Source organism: Artemia sp. Qi Xiang Cuo, chromosome 10, assembly GCF_049724085.1.
Source record: "Artemia sp. Qi Xiang Cuo chromosome 10, ASM4972408v1, whole genome shotgun sequence".
In the NCBI taxonomy this organism is placed as follows: domain Eukaryota; kingdom Metazoa; phylum Arthropoda; class Branchiopoda; order Anostraca; family Artemiidae; genus Artemia; species Artemia sp. Qi Xiang Cuo.
Window position 1 is genome coordinate 30,770,198 of NC_142803.1, and position 20,392 is coordinate 30,790,589.

General features: G+C 37.1%; 1 protein-coding gene across 1 annotated transcript in view; it reads right to left on the reverse strand.

Annotated features, from left to right (window-relative positions):
• Nucleotides 1–20,392, reverse strand: part of LOC148947655 (uncharacterized) — a 121,981-nt gene that overhangs the window by 69,923 nt on the left and 31,666 nt on the right. Inside the window, exons 2-3 of the mRNA XM_089096183.1 lie at nucleotides 4,728–4,998; nucleotides 414–694 (exon numbers count right to left, since the gene is read on the reverse strand). Coding sequence (XP_088952309.1) covers nucleotides 414–694; nucleotides 4,728–4,990 — 544 coding nt within the window. The 5' untranslated portion in view covers nucleotides 4,991–4,998. The remainder of the gene's footprint in view (nucleotides 1–413; nucleotides 695–4,727; nucleotides 4,999–20,392) is intronic.

A 20,392-nucleotide genomic window follows, 5' to 3' on the forward strand; every position in this document is an offset into this window, starting at 1 on the left:
TGGGGTTTAGGATTATGTGTTTGATCTCTAAAGTCCTCTTTTGAAAGGGGGGACTTTAAAAATCCCTCGTATGACCATTTAATTGTAGATGATTACATTATTTTATGCTATTCATGATTAATCATTAGTTTTGCAATGACGATGGTTTTAATCTCTAAAAGCCTGCCCCCTGATTATACCCTCATTGTATGCCAGAATGGGAAGTATTTCAGCTTTTGAATATTGTATGTTTAAATATCTATCCATTCTTCTCTACTGAAATACGTCTTTAGTTTAAAAATACCAAAGAGTAGATCATAAAGGTACGCAACCCTTGCCAAGGTCCTATTAGGTTAAAAGTATGTTCATCTTTAGGATCTTCGAAGGAAAATACCTTTACGCAACTTCTTCTTTAAAATAGGGGAAAATCTTACTTGAAGGATGACAGACGTTTTCTGGTATAGACTGCCCAGGAACTGTGCAATCTATTCCTAGTGACTGTGTCACAGTTCCTACTGTAGGTATTGTGACTACAGAGGTTACTGTTTGTCTGGTCAAAAGCTTCGGAAGAAAAAACCTGCCCTCGGCTTCAGCTTTCTCACTGATGCTCGTTTGAAGAGATGGTGTTTTATCTTCATAGGATGGCTGCACATTAAAAATGGCCTGGTGAAGCAGAGGAGAATATCGAAAATCGGGCATGGCGGAGGGTTGAATGCTAAAACAAATATTTGATATTTAGCTAAGATTTAAGTTTATACTCGAAAGTAAAAAATAAGCAAAAAGCTAGCAACATTTGTTTCTTTTAGATTGAAAATTTACAAAAAAAATTAGGAATTGACTGGGAACCAATATGGAACAGACTGAGGTATTTACCCTCTACATTTAGAAACTAAATAGTTTCTAAAGTTTTAGCCAAATATGAAGAGAAAATGGGGGGACCCTCTGGGCCTGTTTCCTTTCCTCAGAATTTCAAGGCTTTTACCAGCTCTCCTATATTTTCTAGTGTTTTCCTCGTAGTTAGCACATTTTTCGAATATGTGTTCCCAAACTCTCACCTGAATTTTATCCAAAAAATTTTACCCCAAAATTAAAACTTTTTGGTACTAATTTTTATTTCTTCCAGTAAATAAAGAAGAAGAAAAAAAAATCAAATTACTGTTAACTCCAATGGACAAGAAAATACGAAAGACAAAAGCGTGTAAATTAGCTCAAGGTAACAAATTGTAAGTAAGGAGCGACTCGGCTCAATAGGAATCAAACGTCTAAAAAACAGAATTTCAATATTCATAGATGCACAAAAGAAATGAAAAAGAAAAAGGGAAAGGAATGCATCAAAAGAATATTCCGAACATATGGGATTCATTTAGTTTAGTGTTACCCATGAAAAGCTACGAGCCTGAGGAGATTTTCCGATTCTAGAATAAGGGGGAAAGACCCGCAAAACTTAAAGGAATCTTGATGAAAATCAAGATTTAGTGTATCAGAAAACCTCATTTTAGAGGTTTCAAGCTTTCATCTGCAAAAATGTGGACTTTTGTGTTTTTTGCCAGAAGAAAGATCACAGACGAGCGTTTTTTTTTTTTGTTTTTTTTTCCAGGAATGATCGTATCGAATCAATGATCCTAAAAATCGGTAGAAGGATCGTTTGAACAGAAATTGAAAGTTCTAGTGCCATCTTTAAGCAGAGGCGGACCCAGCATTTTTTTAGGGGGGGGGGCAAGATAGGTTGATCCGATAAAAACATTTAGGGGGGTGCAAAATAGGTTGATCCAATAAACTTGCGTTAGGAGCAAGTTTAATTAGCGCAAACTTGAGTTAAATAAGTAAATTACTCTACTTTAAACTGCACTAGTGGGGGGGGCTGCCTCCTCACCCCCCTGGATGCGCCACTTTCCTTAAGTGACAAAAAGAAAGAGGGCAGCTAGCCCCCCTTCCATCCCCCCTTTTTACCGAAGTCGTCCGATCAGACTTTTGAGATAGCCATTTTGTTCAAAACAGCTGAAAGATCCGATAACTATTCCTTTGAGGATAATATTATCCCCCACAACCTCTGGGGAAAGGCTTATAATTTATTAATTTCGCCCGTTTTTTATTTATAATATTTGATGTTGGAAAATATATAGACATTTAAGGGAGAGGGGGCTTTCTGCTGAGGAATTTTTCTCTTAGAGAAATTTCCATAGGGAGGGACGTTATCGGGGGTAAAGTTTCCGGGGAATTCTTAAATTGGGAGAATTTGCCAGAATCTCTATGCGAAACTCTTTTTATTTGTCTTACTTTCTCTTGGCCGACTCATTTTTACACTTGAAGATGTTCCGGAGGAATTATACTGGAGAAATGTTTAGTGGGGTTGGAATTATCTTGAGGATTCTTCCATGGAAGGAATTTTCCACGAAAAAAAAAATTGTCCATGGAGAAAATTTCCGCGGGAGAAACTTTCCAAGTGGGAATTTTCCACGGAAGAAACTTTCCACTGGGAAGGAGGCTTTCCAGGAATTATTTCCCAAGGCAGTGGTAATCTCTGGCATGATTTGGTAAACGATCAGAAAATATAGTCTTTTTTAAATGAGAGTATGCTAAGAAGAATTTTTCCGGTGGAATCATCCGCAAGAAATTTTCAGGGAAATCCTTCAGCAAGGATGGATTTGTTGGGTAAATCGTCCAGGGAGGGAGGGGGGTTATATTTTACTTGGGGTTATTTACGTTGGGGGATATCTAAATTATTAATGTATCGTATTATGCTTTATTTTTAATTTATAGAGTGGCAAATCAGCAAATTCAATTGAATTAAGAAACTCCTAACCGCAGATTTCATTGTCAATCATTTTCGTTTGTGATTCGCTGTGATCCTTGTTCTTGCATGTCTCCTAACCACAGATCTCATTGTGCTTCATTTTGATTCATTTGGAACTTTCCGTGAGGGAAGGGAATTTTTCATGGAGGGGGAGCCGGATTTCACAGCATTGTTTGAAAAACAATCAGAAATTGAAAAAAAGACAATTTTTCAACTAAAAGTAGGGAGCAACATCAAAATTTTAAACGAACAGAAATTATTCCACATATGAAGGGGGTTTCGCCTTCTCAACACCTCACTCTTCACGCTAAATTTTGACTTTTATCCTCAATTCCTTATGAACGACTCCTTAAACACAAAGAACCGTTTAATTAGAATATTTTTAAAAGTACTGAAAAACCTTAGCGTGAAGAGTGATTGATTGAGGAGGGGGCAACCCCCTTCCTATACGTAATAACTTTCTGTTTCTTTCAAGTTTTAATGCTGTTCTTTACTTTCAGTTGAAAAAACTTGCTTTTATTATTTTATTTAAAAGAAGATCTAATGCCAAAAACGTATGGATCCCTAAGAAAAAAAAGGAAGCGTTACATTTTGTTTTTCTCTTAAAATGTTTTGTGTCCATATTAACTCAACCACTTTTATGGAAAATAAATACTATAAAAAATAAAAAGTTCAAACTTTTTCATGTTACAAGGAATGAAAACTATGTCGGTCCGACAAAAAAAAAGAAGAAAAAGCACTTTTTTCTACTGCTGTAGAAAAAGTTTTCTACTTGCAGTTTCTACGGCAGCACACTTGGAATCAATTCAGCTGCAACACTTTAAAAGATTAATTGGTCTTCACGTAACGACCCACAATCAGGTAATAAAAGGTGACCTTAGAATATTTTCGCTGAAAATGAGTAGACTTGCGCAGATGATCCGGTATTGGCTTGAAGTCATAAGTCTGTCAGATGATACGCTAGCAAAAGCAGCTTATCTGGAGATGCTACGGTCGAAACGTAAAAGATCGTGGCCGTATCAAATAAAAACTGTTTTAGATGGAGTAGGATTATCTTATATTTGGAATGAGGGGCTAGGACCCTCAGATCAGGATGAGCCATTTTGGCTAAGATTATAGAAAGAATAATAGACCAGGAAGTCCTAATGTGGACCAAGGCAATTAAAACATCTGAGACATTGAAGTTTTATTCCCAAGTAAAAGAGATATTTGGATTTGAATATTATTTTAAACTAAGATTAGCGGCGGAGACATTAAGAACTTGGTTTCGGATCCGAGCGAATTGCCTGCCATTAGAAAATAGAAAAAGAGTATTTGAAAGAAGAAGGATGGCCCTAGATGCAGATGCACATTAATGTTGCCCCAGATTTAACCTAGGTATTGATGATGTAGCCCATATTCTCACCGAGTACCAGCAACTTTCTCTTTTAAGGGGAACGTATTTTAAAGGCGGTAACTTGGAGTTCCCGGGGATCCTGCAAATGACCGTTAAAAGGACAATCAGGGAGTTATGCAAATATGTAAATGAAGCGTTGACATCAATGAATGAAACTTTTTTTTTGAGGGGGGGGGGGGAGAAGGTAGATATTTATGTTATTTTTCTTGTGGAATGTATTTAAGAATACTGTGCTGTATGGCCTATTTTTTGGCTTATAATAAATTTGTTATTATTAGTATTATTGTTATTATTATTATTATTATTATTATTATTATTATTATTATTATTATTATTATTATAATTAAACTGTCCAATTTAATCGCGTAATCACTTTCACTTACTTTTTTGGTCCGGAAGCACGGTTATAGCTTTTTTTTGGATGACATATTAATGTTAATGCATTTTTCCATGAAGAGACTATAAAAAATTCACCACTAGAAATATATTTTCTTAATATTTATAGCCTTCACACAGGTACTCAACTTAAGATAATCACGTGTCTAAATGTCTACTTACAAAGTCACGTGTTGGGGATGATCACCATGATAATATTCAAAAGGATCGACCAAAAATCCATATTGTCTCTTTTTCCTTCTACACACTTCAAATCCTCCTCCTAGAAGCTCAGTAGGCTCGTAACAAGTTGGGGTAAGAGTGGTCGTTGTTGAAATGACAGCTGATTTACTTATTGTAATGACTGCCCTGTTACCAAAGAAGAACCTCTCTTGAGCCTCGACAGAGTATGTTATAAATATAGATATTGCCAATAATAATATCATGTTTTAGCCTGAAACGAAAATAAGGTTTAATCATAGACTAAAAATTAAATCTCTAGTTCATAGCTGCAGAAAATAAATATATGGAGACTGGCTTACACATTACATAAAGAAAGAAAAACGAGCAGAAATGGGATTTTTAAAGGCCAAATGAAAATACTTTGCTAGTATCCGTCGATGGCGGTTCAATTTCGAATTTCTTTGCAAATTACGGATATTGGTGAATGATGTTAGGTATTTTGTTTTAATTCTTACAATTTTTTGGCTTATATTGATTTTTATTTGTCTGTTAATTTTTGGTTTTTTTTTTCACATTCACATTGACTTTACGCGTTTTATTTGTTTGTTTGCTCTTCAGCACTCTCATTGATTATATTTTTTCATTTCGCACTGAAGAAGAGAGGCGTTTGTCCCCTCGAAATATTCGCTTTGTTGTGTTTTTTCAGTATTTTCATTTGGCCTTTAAAAACCCCATTTTTGCTGGTTTTCTTTCTTTATGTTGTGTCAGACCAATGTGGTTTAAGAAATTATCTGTGGCTTACACATTATACAGGTTTGGATATTAACTCATCCCATGTACCGCCCAACCCAGTCAGATCAATAGAAATGAAATTAAGACATGGCCATCAAAACAAAGCAGGGGCGGATCCAGGATTTTTCTAGGGGGGGGGGGGCAAAATAGGCTCATTCTAAAAAATATTATAGGGGGATTGGGCGCAAAATAGGTTGAATCCGATAAACTTGCGTTAGGATAGTAGTAATCAATGTAATACTTTGCATAAAGCTATAGGAATCTCCATGTTATTTGCTTGAAGCTATAGGAATCTCCATGTTATTTGCCGAGACAATGAATTTACTTGCCTTAAGTTCCTTGGTGTCTTTCCAGAGCATGTACTTATGGATTTGGGGGGATTATGTTCCCTCCCATGCTATTCTAGGAGCTTATGTTCCTTCCTATGCTATTACAAGGGCTTATGTTCCCTCCCATTCTATTTTAAGGGCTTATGTTCCCTTCCATGCTATTCTATGTTCCCTCCCATGCTATTATAAAGGCTTATGTTCCCTTCCATGCTATTCTATGTTCCCTCCCATGATATTTTAAGGGCTTATGTTCCCTTCCATACTATTATATGTTCCCTCCCATGTTGTTCTAAGGGTTTATGTTCCCTTCCATGCTATTCTATAGCACTATGTTCCTTCCATTGTTATTCTATGGGACCTCTACACGTGATTAAACACGTTATGAAACTACGTGCTATTTGCATATGTCCCGTTGGTACCATTCCAAACGAGTGGGGATTCCCCTCCTGTTCCTAAACATTGGAAAAAAGATAGCAGTATGAATGGAAATTCCCCCCACAGATTTATTTCAACTCCAAGTTTTTCAACCAGATTGTTTTTTTTTCGAGCTGACACCTGTTGTTTAGGAAGCCAATCAGAGAACTGCTTACATATGATTTTCCCTTTGCATAACAATTCGTCATTGAAATTTCGTATAAAATGTTCTTGCACTACAATTTAATTTCCATTATATTTTAACATATCGAACATAGTACACTGGATTTTATTAACTTTGAAAACAATCGATATTTTATTTGTCAATGTGAGTATAGTTTACTGAATTTGTTTCCAGATAAAAAGCATTTACCAGTATATTCAAATTTCAGGGGTACTTAGCCCCCCCTCCCCCCCCCCCCAACAATAAAAAACCAAACAATAGTATACTCGTTAGAAAATGCAAAGTACGCTTTTTTCCTCTATGTAAACAAAAACCACCCCCACCCTGCTCTGTAGAAATAGTTATTTCGTTAAAAAAAAAATGCCCATTTTTCCAGTTATCAAAAATCTTTTTCTGATCTAAATAGAACCTTCTGTGTTCCAAGAAACGGTCACTTTTGGAGAACAGGCATCGCATGCTCATTTTATCACAGAGATTAAAACCATATGTGTTTATAATTACAGAAAAGGGTCCTTTTTTGGAACCAAAATTTCAAACGTGTCGTATCTGAAAAAAAAGCTTGGTGATTAAGACGGGCTTTGTCTAATTCTAGCCGGAAACTCAGAATTGATAGGGGGCAAGATCAAAAAAGGGGTAATTAGTGATTGGATAATTTTTTAACGTGAAATCTCTGAATAAAATATTTTTGGAGAAATTATTTAAAAGGTATAGTTTATTTATTCTAAAGATAATGACTTAGGCCTCAACAGCAAATCATTTTAATACTTTTCCACAGGGGGGGGATTTCCACTAGGTATGTTAAGATTCAAGCTAATTCTGGTAGTCTACCTTTTAAAATAGCTTTAGGGGGGGAGGGAGATACACGCTATACTCTGCTCATAAATTTGACATCGTGTCTGAGCTTTTTCTGAAAGACTTTAGACTACTGTAATTATTTAAAAGGTATTGTTTATTTATTCTAACGATAATGACTTAGGCCTCAACGGCAAATCATTTTAATACTTTTCCACAGGGGTATTTCCACTAGGTATGTTAAGATTCTAGCTAATTCTTGTAGGCTACCTTTTAAAATAGCTTTACGGGGTTTGAGACAGACTCTGTTCCCTGATTCCGTGTGGTTAGAGGGGGATTCTTTGTGCAGACTAATTTTCTCTTCTGTAAAAAAAAGGGAATTATTTTTTCCATGCTAAATTTTGCCTTCTTTTTAAGGAAGAGAATTCCCACATTTACTCTCCCCCGGAAAAGAGAGCTAAGACTAACGGCGTTGCTCCATTACAACAAGTGGAGATAGACGGTCCATTGGAGGCCACTTAAATCCATTCCAGACCGGTGCTGCCTGCCCAAAACCCACCAGTGCCAACTCCTATGCAGCCAGGTAGAAAGCTGAAAAGAGAATGGATGGTTGCTCACATGATGGGGAGCCCCACTGGCTCATCTGTACGAGCCAGTGACATCGCCACCACATCTATGCAAGAAACGGATGGCACTCAACAGCAGTCTGAATTTGGAAATGTGAGTATTTTCACCTCTAGCTTCTACCTATTTCTATCCAACTTTTTTTGTTTTTTTTAAGTTTTTTCTTTTCGCCATTTTTCAACACCGTAAAAGTGTATGTCAGAGATATTAAAATGTTAATCCCCAGCCCCCAACCATTGTTTTAAATATCTTTGCTCCCCTCAGAGATAGCTGAATATATTGCATTTTTTTTTATTAGCAAAGAAAGCACTCTTTTGCGTCTTTCTGAACTTTCTGTGGGAGGGGGGTAGAGGCAAGTATTTAGTTTAAATAATTCTAGGAGGAATTGAGTTTTGAGGATGGGGTGAAAAAATGAACATGTTTTTTTTTACTTTATAAAATAATCGATATTTCACATAGAAAATAAAACCTTTTTTTCTATAGGTTAATTAATTAGCCTTTTCGCCATTTTTTCAACACTGTAATAGTGTGTGTGTGTGTGTGTGTGTGTGTGTGTGTGTGTGTGTGTGCACATGTGTGTGTGTGTGCGCCTGTGTGTGTGTGTGTGTGTGTGTATGAGTGTGTGCACATGTGTATGTGTGTGTGAGCGGTGCATGCGCCGCGTCTGCTCGATAATTCATTGAGATAGTGCAAATTCAATTTCGATGTAATGATTGAATGGCATATATTTCCATATCATTATTTTTTATGTTTGATCAGAGCGCTGTAATTTTTTCAATATACATATCAACTGAATTGTAAGTAGAAATTCTTAATTTTTAAGTAGAAATTCTGATATCACGTTTTTTGTTTCCGCGGCGCATTTCTATCTGACGCTGTTTCCGCAGAGCGTTATAGGCTAATGGATATAGGCTAAGGGGTTAGAAACGTATTTTCAACCTGTAAGAATATTTCAGCGCGTGTGCGCATGTGTGTGTGTGTGTCTGTGTATGTGTGTGTGTGTGTGTGTGCGTGTGTGTGTGTTTGTATGTGTGTGTGCATGTGTTTGTGTGTGAGCGGTGCATGCGCCGCTTAATTTTCTGTCTACCAGATTATTCATGGAGATAGTATAATAAATATTACAAATTCAAAAACAATGTAATGATTTTCATTATTTTCTTGTGTGTGTGTGTTTGTGTGTAAGTTACTAACAAAATTTGTGATTTATTTTGCATCTGTTCTGTAAATAATGCTTTAAGCAAAAAAGTATTTAGTTTAAATAATTCTAGGAGGAATTGAGTTTTATGGGGTAGTATGGAAAAAAATGAACATGATTTTTCCAATTTATGATATAATGATTATTTCACATAGAAAATAAAACCTTTTTTTTACAGATTATTGAAATAGCAGTACTACTGGCTGATGAGACATCAGCATTTACTGGACCAATTCTATCACCACCAACGGAGTTCAGTGACGAACCTACATTAGTTCTGGATAATATGGAATGGCAAAGAGGTTTTCTTAATAATGTTTTTGGGGAAATGACTAGCCTAGATGACTTAAATTGTGATATTTACATGATTGAGGACCCGGAATAGGTAGATAGATTTATGCTTGAGCATTTAGGAGGTGTTACTAGTGCATCTGAACCGGGTCCTCATAAAGAAATTAAGTCACAGGACAATACAGGCTGGCTCGATCAATTGTCTCCAAACACCTTGGAATATGTACTAACAGGCCTATGGGACCTCATGCCATCTCAAACCAATGTAATTCAACAGACTGGGGGTGATGTTATTGACAATTCTATGTCACCACCAACCATTCCGCTTAATGATACAGCAACAACAATGCAAATTGTTGGACCTAATTTTTCCGGGGACACTTTTGACGATAGTTTTATAATTAGTGAATTGAGTCCTGTGCAAATAGGTGCAGGACATGAAAGTAGTATCACGTCCCCAGAATTACGTGAATTTTATTTGTTAGGATCTGCTCTCAATCACTTACAAACATATAGGGTAGAATTGAATCCTCGCGAAGAAAACGCGACTGACGAGAGTATTGTTTCAACAGACCTAGTAAATGTTCTCCATAGTTACATTGAAATACTTCGAGCACAAATAGTGCTTCATATTCAGGATTGGAAGGGTCAAAGGGGGGCTAAAGTATCAGTTAATCAAAAAGTTCATTTACAGAAGGGAAAATCTGGAGACTTTTTTTATTTTCATTTTCCAACTGGCAATCAGAATTTTTACACTGATAAAAGCGAACTTGAGGGCAGCTTTTTTAAAAGGGTGAATAAACTGATTTGGACTTTGAACCCGTTTAATGAGAGGGGAAGTGGGTCTAGCATTTTATACATTGAATAAAAGGATTTGAATTTAAGTAGATTTAAAAAAAACTTCGTTTTAAGAGGGGCGGTGGCTAGTCGACGAATAAATTGCCACCCAGATTTTTCGGCTACAGGAGGGGTTCAAGGTTTCAATTTTGAAACGGGGCTGCAATGCTTTAAATATGCACTTTTAGCAGCAGCCCATAAAACATTAAGAAAAGATTCAACAATGAAAAATCTCGACAGCCTTGCTCGTAACGGTGGAGAAAATTTCCCTAAAGTAAATTTTCACTGTTTAGAGGGGAAATATCCGGTGTCCTTGAAAGAAATAACCATATTCGAAAAAGCAAATGAAAATCTCGGGTTGCGGGAGGTTGTTCTCCAGTATGACACGGAATTCGTAGATGGGGGAAAGAAACCAAATAAAAAAGGGATTTTGTATTCAGTGAAGATACCATCGGTGGATAATGTAAAAAATTGGGTTTGGGTTATTTATGAACCCCCCAAAGATGTAAATTCCTATGGTCATTTTTTCCCCGTTACAGCAATAAGTCGACTCCTATCCCAAGGTGTGAAGAAAGGGGAACGTCTCTACTGCCCCATTTGCCTTTCTCCATTTCGAAATAAACAAACATTCTCAGATCACATGGGGCACTGCAAAACTCATGGGAATCGACGAATAGAAATGCCGGCAGAAGGTAATGATATTTTAAAATTTAAAAGCTACCAAAATTCCCAGATACAAGTTGATAAAGTATCTTTAGATTGTGAAACAAGACTGGTGGAGGTATCAGACCCATTAAAGCCAAATATGGTCAAGGAACACAAACTAGTTGCGTGTTCCTATGCGCACGCCCGTCGCGATTTCAACAATAATATGTAGTTGGAAGAGTTTTTTGGCTATGGATGAGGAGGGTAGCATGGAAAAGTTATTGATATCTTTAATAAAAACAGCAAACGCCGCAATTTCACGATTGCGTCACACCAACTACCCAATGACATTATCAGATAAGGAGCAACTGGCACTAGAAAAGAGGAAAAATTGTTGGGTTTTTGGGGGTGCTCTTGTCCCAAAAGACACTATCCAGGATCATAATCGCCTTATTAACCCCATTTCAACGGGAAAAAGTAACTTTCGGGGGTGGGAAAAAAAATCATGTAACTTAAAAATTAAACAGCAAGCCTTTCTTTTATTTTTTATGCATTATTCCAACTACGATCTGAAGTATGTGCTACCAGCAATGGCCCATCTTCAAAGAAATGGAACAGTGGATAATGCATTGGTGATAGACAAATTTTCCTATAATCTCAGGCCTGCTTCATTTGAAAAGTAATTTGTTTCGCACGTTTTATGGAGTTCTGCTCATGACGACATGAAGAAAACAAATGAAAAACAAGTTTTCAATCTCTACATTTTTCTAATGCATCATTGAGTAAATTAATATAGGTACAGAAACACAATGACGGCTGTACCGCTTTCCCCCTTCTCAAGCAACAATTTCCAAATGATTTATATGATTTGTTGACGGTCAAGGGCATAAATCCTTATGATTATTATTGTTCCATGTCGTGATTCGCCGGGGAAACTATTCCTTCGATTGAATCGTTTTACGACAGTTTTCATGATCGTAGTTGCATCCACTATGAATAGAGTTTTGCTAGAAAAAGTTTGGGCAGAGGGAGGGTGTAAAAATGGATTTGACTACTGCAAGCTGTATTTGTCGAGTGATGTGTTAACTTTGTTAGACATTATGTGTAAAAATAAGGACAAAATCTATGGGGAATTTAATCTTGATTAGGGCTATTATTTTTGATCTCCTCACCGGTGATGGTCCTCATGTTAAGAATTAGTGGGGAAAAAATTGGGTAATCACAGACATTGATCAGCATCTGTCCATCGAAAGGTCAATGAGGGGTGGATATGTTTTTCACGGGGATTGTATCTTTGAAAATGATCCAACTGGAGAGAAGACAGGGACAAAATCGGACGCAGTTTTCCTTGATATGAATTCTCTCTACCCGTCGGCCATGTCCCATTATGCGCTACCTTGTGGTGACTATAAATGGCTCAATGACCCTCAAGCTCCCCATTTCCCCAACATTGACAACAGTGTTGAGGAGAATGGACCGGTTGGATGTTTTTTTGAAATTGATGGGGAGATACCAGTTGAGCTTCACGATTCAGTAACGGATTTTGTTTTCTCGTGCATCAATAGACCTGTGACTAGGGACTCTTTGAGCCCTCGCAATAGGCGTTTAGTCGAGGTGGACGGATTGCATTGGTCACCTTCAAAACAAAAACTTATTGCTGACCTTCTGCCGAAAAAAAATATTGTTGTACATAATTTGACCTTAAAATGGATGTGCAACACCGGTTTCAACGTCACAAAGGTTCACAGAGCACTCCAGTTTAGCCAAAAACCATAACTGTAAACATTTGCTGACACTTTTGTCAACAAACGTTCAGAAGCGCAAACGAAAGCTGAAAAAGAAATTTGTAAACTCATTTTGAATTCGGCTTTGGGCAAAAAGTGTGAGAGTGTTCGCAATAGAAATCGTTGTGACGTCGTGACCGACCCCAAACAATGTGCTCGAATTATTGCCGATCCAAATTACACTTCCTTCACAATCATTCGCCCGGACATGGTACTATTGAATAGGAAAAAAGACACATTCTATTAAATAAAAATATTGCTGCAGGCAGTGCGATCTTGGAAATATCTGAAAAGCTCAAGTTGGAATTATACTACCATGTGGCTTGGGCAAAATGGCTGAGGGAGAGGCAAGAATAAGTCTGTTACGGTGACATGAAGTCCCAACTGTCAAAACTAAATCTTCCGCATCTAATTGACAATTTTTTGCCTTATTAAATTATCAGCTCACGGATGGACTACACCAATTGGAGTGGGCTATACCCAGAGCTAGTGAAACGTCGGGCGCCAAATCAGCTTTTATTTTTTAAATATGAAACGGGAAGCGACATGATTTCCAGTGGTATGTTTGTAAGTCCGAAGGTGTACTTTATACAGACACACGACGAGGAAATCAAGAAACATTGCAAAGGAGTACCCACGCGCTATGTGGATAAGAATTTCAACATGGACATCTATGGAAATTGTGTTGTTCAAAATACAATTCCAAGAGCCAAATTATTGGCAATTCATTCTCTCAACTACAGGAACTTTACTGTAAATGTAGAGAAAATTGCCATGAGTACAATCTCCGACAAGGTCTATGTTTGTCAAGATGGTGTGACTACCCTCCCTCTTGGGCACTATTTAACTTCCGACCGGGCCGAATGTGTTATCCATAGGGAAAGTCTCGGTTTGAATAAAGTCCAGTAAATTTTTTTCCTAAAACCTTTTTTTAGGGGGGGCTCACGGCCTTTGGGGGGGGGGCCTCGTGGCCTGGGGGGAGGCGGCCGCCAGCAGGGGGCGCACCGCCAGCCACTACCAAAGTTATCTTTTTTTTGGACTTAGAGCAGATTTTTTTTTCGTGCTTTTTTACATGTTGCATTCAAATTAAAAAAAAAGTGATATTATTTTAAGTGCTTTATTCTAATAAATGTTGTATTTTTTCTATAAATAAATTAAAAAAAAAAGTGTATTTTATTTAAGTGCTTTTTTTCTCTCTCTGTGCCTATGTAAATGTTGTATTTTTTTTCCAGTTTAATGTGCTTTTTTTTCAATATAGTATTTTTTTAAGTATTGTTACTTTTTTATGCATATAATAAAAGAAAATATGATTCTTTATTCGTCTTCTTCTTCTTATTATTATTATTCTTGAACGGAGTAGTAGTAGGGAAATTATTTAGTCATTAGATAACTATGGTCTACAGTTAGCTGTCTAAGTGAATTATTGAAGGGAACATGTATCAATTTAAAACATCATTCAGATCGCTTATGTGTGGGCCGTCAATGTCAGGCAAAACAACACTCTTAACTAAAACAATTAAAAATTGCGATAAAATGTTTGTGGAAAAGCCGAAAAAATCTTCTATTGTTACAGTATTTGGCAGGAGTCATACGATAAAATAAAAGCAATGACTACCACCATGGGATTGGTGCAGATGCAATTCATCCAAGAACTTTATGTTTTCAGTTTTATTGAACCAAACACTTGGCAGATTATTGACGATCTAGCTGAATTTTTTGAACAATGGTCCCAGGAAATGCTGCAATTGTTCACCGTTCGCTCTCATCATGAATAGATTTCCAACGAACAGAGTTGTTCGTGATTCTAGCTCGCTAATAACTCTCAATAAACAAATCTATCCAGGTGCCCCTAAATTTCTGCTCTCAGCATACAATCAGGCAACTAATAAACCCCATGGCTATTTCATATTGAATTTTAATCAAAATACACCCGAGGATCGACGTGTAGTCACCGACATTTGTAACAATGAAATTACAGTATATCTTCCGGTGAACACTAAAAAGACCTATTAGTCGGTATCATGACACTGAAGAAAATACATGAAAATAGACATCTGTTTTCCGTTTTAAGCACTTCAAAACCATTGCTTAGGAAGGCTATACTCAAACATGGTATGGACAATGATTTCATTAATCTAATATCTGAACTTTGTTTGAATTTGACCGTGGGTAATGTTCAACTGCCAGAATATATATATATATATATATATATATATATATATATATATATATATATATATATATATATATATATATATATATATATATATATATATATATATATATATATATATATATATATATATATATATATATATATATATATATATATATATATATATATATATATATATATATATAGTTAAGCAACAGGCAAAGCAACATCGTTCCATTGTACGTACATTGGCCTCTACAAACAAAGGAAAGAATTTTAAAAAGAAACGACTTCTTCAGGCGGGCGGTAGCTTTTTCACACTTTTACTGCCAATAATTGCAGGACTTGAAAACAGTTTTCTCTAGATGGCAAAACCCTATAAATTGACTCCAATAGAACTCACTCTCTCACCCGTGGAACACTTTGAGAAGAAGCTGAGAAAATTCCTTGACAATATTAATATTGAGGATGATAAAAAACTACTTTTGTTTCAATATACAATTTACCGAGTTGAAGAAAATAAGCCCCATCATGTGAAGGTCACTGCTGCTGCTGCTATTGATCACAAAAAATAATAATATCCTCAAGATTCTGCTGCTGCGGCTGCTGCTGGAACACAATTAAAGAAGGAAGAATTGGATTCGTTTTTATTTAAAATTGTAAATTTATTGCCCCGCTAATATCTTGAACAATGTACACGACTCCTAGCCTATCTCATGGAAAGTGGTCAAGATCATATTCAAGTTGAGAGCAATGGGAAAGGGATTATAATTCACGACAAGAGCTACAATCTACTTTATTTAATCTATGCTATGGTTACAAATCGTAAAGGACTATTTCATTTGACGCTCATCTATACAACTTTCTAAATACATTAAACTTCCCCAAAAGTCTTATTAGCAATAGACAAATTCTAAAAAAATTAAATGAACCTGCATAATTGTCAACACCACCACCACCATTAAAATATGAACATGAAGAAGAAGAAGATTTTAAATCAATTTTGGAAAATACTAGCACACCGCTGATAGATAGACAAAAGCGAAGACGTATCAAGTCATCGTCACCACCATCACCACCAAGAACAGTCAGTATACAAAAGGGTAGCGGACGTTACACAACGTGTTTACGTTCAAAATGGTGCAATTTCTGAAACATACTTATGAAAATATTGGCGAAGCGGGGAGTTTAAGTTACCCCACCACTCTTTCCAAGGTCACGGGTGTTCACACTAAAAGTGTACAAGAATATCTACAAATGAATCAAGTTACACTCTGCATAGAAATCATAGACTTCGTGCTAATCATTATCGAAAAACTAAAGCCTTTTACCAATTGCATATAAATAATGCAGATCTCCAGACTCAAGATGATGTTCAACGGCATCACATGTCATAGAACAAGTACATTTCACTTTCAGTTAGCGTTCTTAGTTATTTATTATAAGCCATTTTACAGTGCAGGAAGGGAGGTGTTGATTCTGTTTAGGCTGTCAGAAGCAGTTTCGAATAGAATTCGTGTAAAAAAATTGAAGTAGATCGCAGTAGTAAATTTGTTAACCCCTATTTTACATAAGTACTAATGAAATATAATATACTGCTACATCATGGTCATGACTTTATAAAGGCTGCATTGGCCGAACGATTGATAAGAATTAATAGAATTTTAATTTCAGTATATTGTACACTAAATAATACACCAAATCTTATTCATGATTTAGATAAAAATCATGTTGATTTATAATCAACGACCTCATCGATCATTGTCCAACTCAACCCCAACGGAAGCTCATCATTCTGATCATAATACAATTGACACCTTTCTTAAACAGTATTCCAATGAAACGATTGTCAAGAAGAAAAATCAATTTAATGTTGGTGATACTATTCGAATTAATAGGACAACTAATGTTTTTGAAAAGGGGAATTACTTGTGGTCCACCGAACTTTTTAAAGTGGCAAAAATCCTAGACACTAAACCCATAACTTATCGTTTGCGCGATACCAAATATGAAGAGATTCTCGGCGGCTTTTATGACTATGACCTACAAAAAGTTAAAAATAATAGTGAAATCTGTCAAATTGAAAAGGTATTAAAGACTCGTACTCGCAGGGGTAAGAAACAGTTACTAGTTCGGTGGCTAGGATACAACTCTGATTTTGATTCTTGGATCGGTGTTGAAGATATTGACAATGCCCAATGATCTATATGCAACTTTTATGTCCAACTTTTCCGATCCTATCAACAACAACTTTAATACAACAAGTGATTTTTGGAAAAAACTCTCCCCTACCCTCAAATTTGACGGTACGTATGAAGTGGCTATTTTTGAATATATTCTCAAAAAGAACTACGACATCCTTAGAAAGGATCGTGTGTACGATATAAAAGTTATACCATTATATTGGACACTCTTTGTCGACTATGAATGGGTTGAAGCACTTAAATCTAGCGAATATCCACATGCCAAATTGAAATATATTGAATAAGATAATATGACAGATTTGTGTCGTACAATCAATATAAAAATCTCATATCGTAGTAATGGTAAATTAAATTTTAATTATTCATTGTAACACGATAGGATTTACATTACCTCACCTGTTGACACTGAAATAATTATTCTCAGTTATAATCCGAGAGACGTTCTTGGCTTTAAACAGAATACGATCAATGGGAAAAATGCTGGTGCCGTTTACGGGATGGATCAAGTTATTTTTGCTGATTATCCACCTGGTTTCGCCTCGGACTCTTGCATATTTCTCTATGCATCCTTTGTGGAAACATCGAGAGTCGGTAATTCAAATGTCCCCCTCCTACGTGTTCTTGAACGAAAAACAACCCATGAACTTGTTCATCACTATAATATAAAGCATCTTCAGTATGTTCCTGTAAACACTTCGTATTTGTAACTCTGTAAGTTAACAATAAGAAGTGAACTGGGCGATCTTTTAGCAATAGCATAAGGCTCAGCACTGATTACATGTTATTTTCAATCCATTGTCGGCGATAGCACAATCACTTAAAATGAACAATAGAAGAATTCCATTTGTCTGCCCCGATATCGATTGCTATGTTGGTGCTTTGAGTCCACGTCAAATAGGCAATAGATTGGACTACTATAAGGGTCGTACTACAATGTCTGGCTATGGTCTTGGTAGCTGGTTTGCTAGGCTATTTCGTTCTGCACTACCCCTTGCCAGAAAATAGCTTGTACCTGCTGCATCAAATTTTGCTGCCTTTACACTAAAGGACTGGGGGTCGGGCAAGAATTTCAAGGAGAGTGTTAAGGAAAATATTAGATCTTCAGCAAGAGCCGTTGGTGAGCAATTAAAATCTCGGCAAAATGGGGAGGGATTGAAAAGGATGCGTGCGCGTCATTGACTCATCAGTCTCCACCCAGGCGGGAAGCGATGGACATCAACAAGGACTTTGAGGAATAAAAACAGGAAGACCAATAAGCAAAAGAAGAAAGAGAAAAAGATTGTTAGATCAAAGAAGGATTTCTTCTCTTAAGATGACATATCTTCCCCACAAAGAACCATATCCATCAATCAGTTCCTCATTGAATCTATTCAATGCTGAAAATGTTGATGTCAGTGTCAAGTATGGCTACTATGAACAATATCATCCCCAACAACCCCTCTCGGAAAATATACACTTTCAAATATTTTCCAATGAAGAATATTTCATTGACTTGTCATCAACTTTTATTGATTTAAATATGGCGGTGAAGAAAAAGTCAGATAATACAACTCCAAATGCTGGCGATGGTCTCTCCTACGAGAACTGTATTCTACACAATCTATTAAAACAAATTAATGTATTTATTAATGGAACATTGGTGAGCACTAGCAATAATTTATCCAACTATGCAAGCTACATACAATTTATGATGATGACACCAAAGTCATACAAGGAGTTGAGTGGGCAATCATTGGGCATGAATATCGATCAGGTGTTGATACTGATGGTGAGTCGACAACTGCAGTGACCCAAGAGTATCATCTGGTTGGAAAATTAAATCATGAGATATTCAATATATCCCAATGGCTACCCCCCAATGTCAAGATTGACATAAAGTTACAGCTGGCCCCATCGAATTTCATTTTGAGAAAAACACTTCCTGCAGCACCCGATGCAAATGTCATTATCACATCGGCAATTCTCCACTTCCGAAAACAACAGGTTATGAGCTCTGTTGCATTGGCAGTGGAAAAGCTAAGAGCCAATGTACTTGTACTTGTACTTGTGGCAGGAATCAGGCGTTTCCACCTCGCCCGGCATCGATGATCTTGGAGACCTTCTTGGACCATGTTGAGCGATCTTCTGCCAGCTGCTCTGCAAAAGCGAGCCACTGAGTTGACCATCTGTGTCCGAATTTTTTGAATCCTCCGATAGGTTCAAGGTCTGATTTGGCCAGGTTCCACCAGTTCTTCCTCTTTCCTCCTTGGTGTCTCTTCCAGGAGCTAATAGGCTCGACTAGAAGGATTTGGCGAGGCAAGTATTCTGGCGGCTTCCGTAATACATGGCTCAACCATTTCAAACGGTGTTCTTTAATAGTGAGCGCAACATCTCTCTGAATATTGCACATTCGACGTAGATCCGCGCTGGAGATACGGTCACGCAGCTGTATTCTGAGAATTCTTCGCAGACAGGTATGCTCAAACACCTTCAGTGTATTCTCATGCTGTAGTTTTACCGACCATGTTTCGCATCCGTAAAGGAGAACGGTGCGGACTAGTGCCATGTAGATTCGAACTTTCGTTCTGACACTGACTTCGCGGCGATTCCATAAGGGTTTCCGAAGGGAGGCAAAGACTGTCTGCGCTTTCTGTATTCTCTGTTGGATATCAGCGTCGGAAGATCCGTCAATACATATTTGGGAGCCCAAATATGTAAAACGGTTGACTTTTTCCAGCTGAACTTGATTGACAGTTAGTGTGAATGGTCCTGTGTCGTGGTTAATAGCCATGAATTTCGTTTTCTCTGTGCTGACGTTCAAGCCGATCAGGTCTGCCCAGGGCCACCATGTTGTCAAGCATGTTTTGAACTTGTACGGGGTCTGACAGGAGGCCAACATCATCCGCGTAATCGAGGTCAGTCAGTGAAAGATTCTGTCCGATCTGAACTCCTGGATAGGACGACAGTGCATTTTCAAGCATCCAATCAACGCAATAATTGAACAGAGCTGGAGAGAGGACACACCCTTGTTTTAATCCGAACTCAGCCAGGAATTCTTCAGTTTCTTCACCATAGACTCGAACTCGGCTCACTGACGCGTCATAGTATGCCTTCACCAGTTCAACAAACTTCAGCGGTATTCCGTCATTCTCTAGGATCTTCCAAAGTTTCTGGCGAGTGACAGAGTCGAAGGCGGCAATGAAGTCCAGGAACATCAAGATCAGGGGTAGATTGTACCTTTCAAACTGCTGGATAATGAGGCGAAAAACAAATATATTATCAGTACAGCCTCTACCTGGCAGAAAGCCGGCTTGATTTCCTCGGGTTCTTTCCTCCCTTGCCCCTTTGAAGTGGTTCAAGAGTAAGATCCCGAATATTTTGACCGCAATGTCTATAAGACTTCTTCCGCGGTAAATTTTGCATTCGGTTTTATCTTCTTT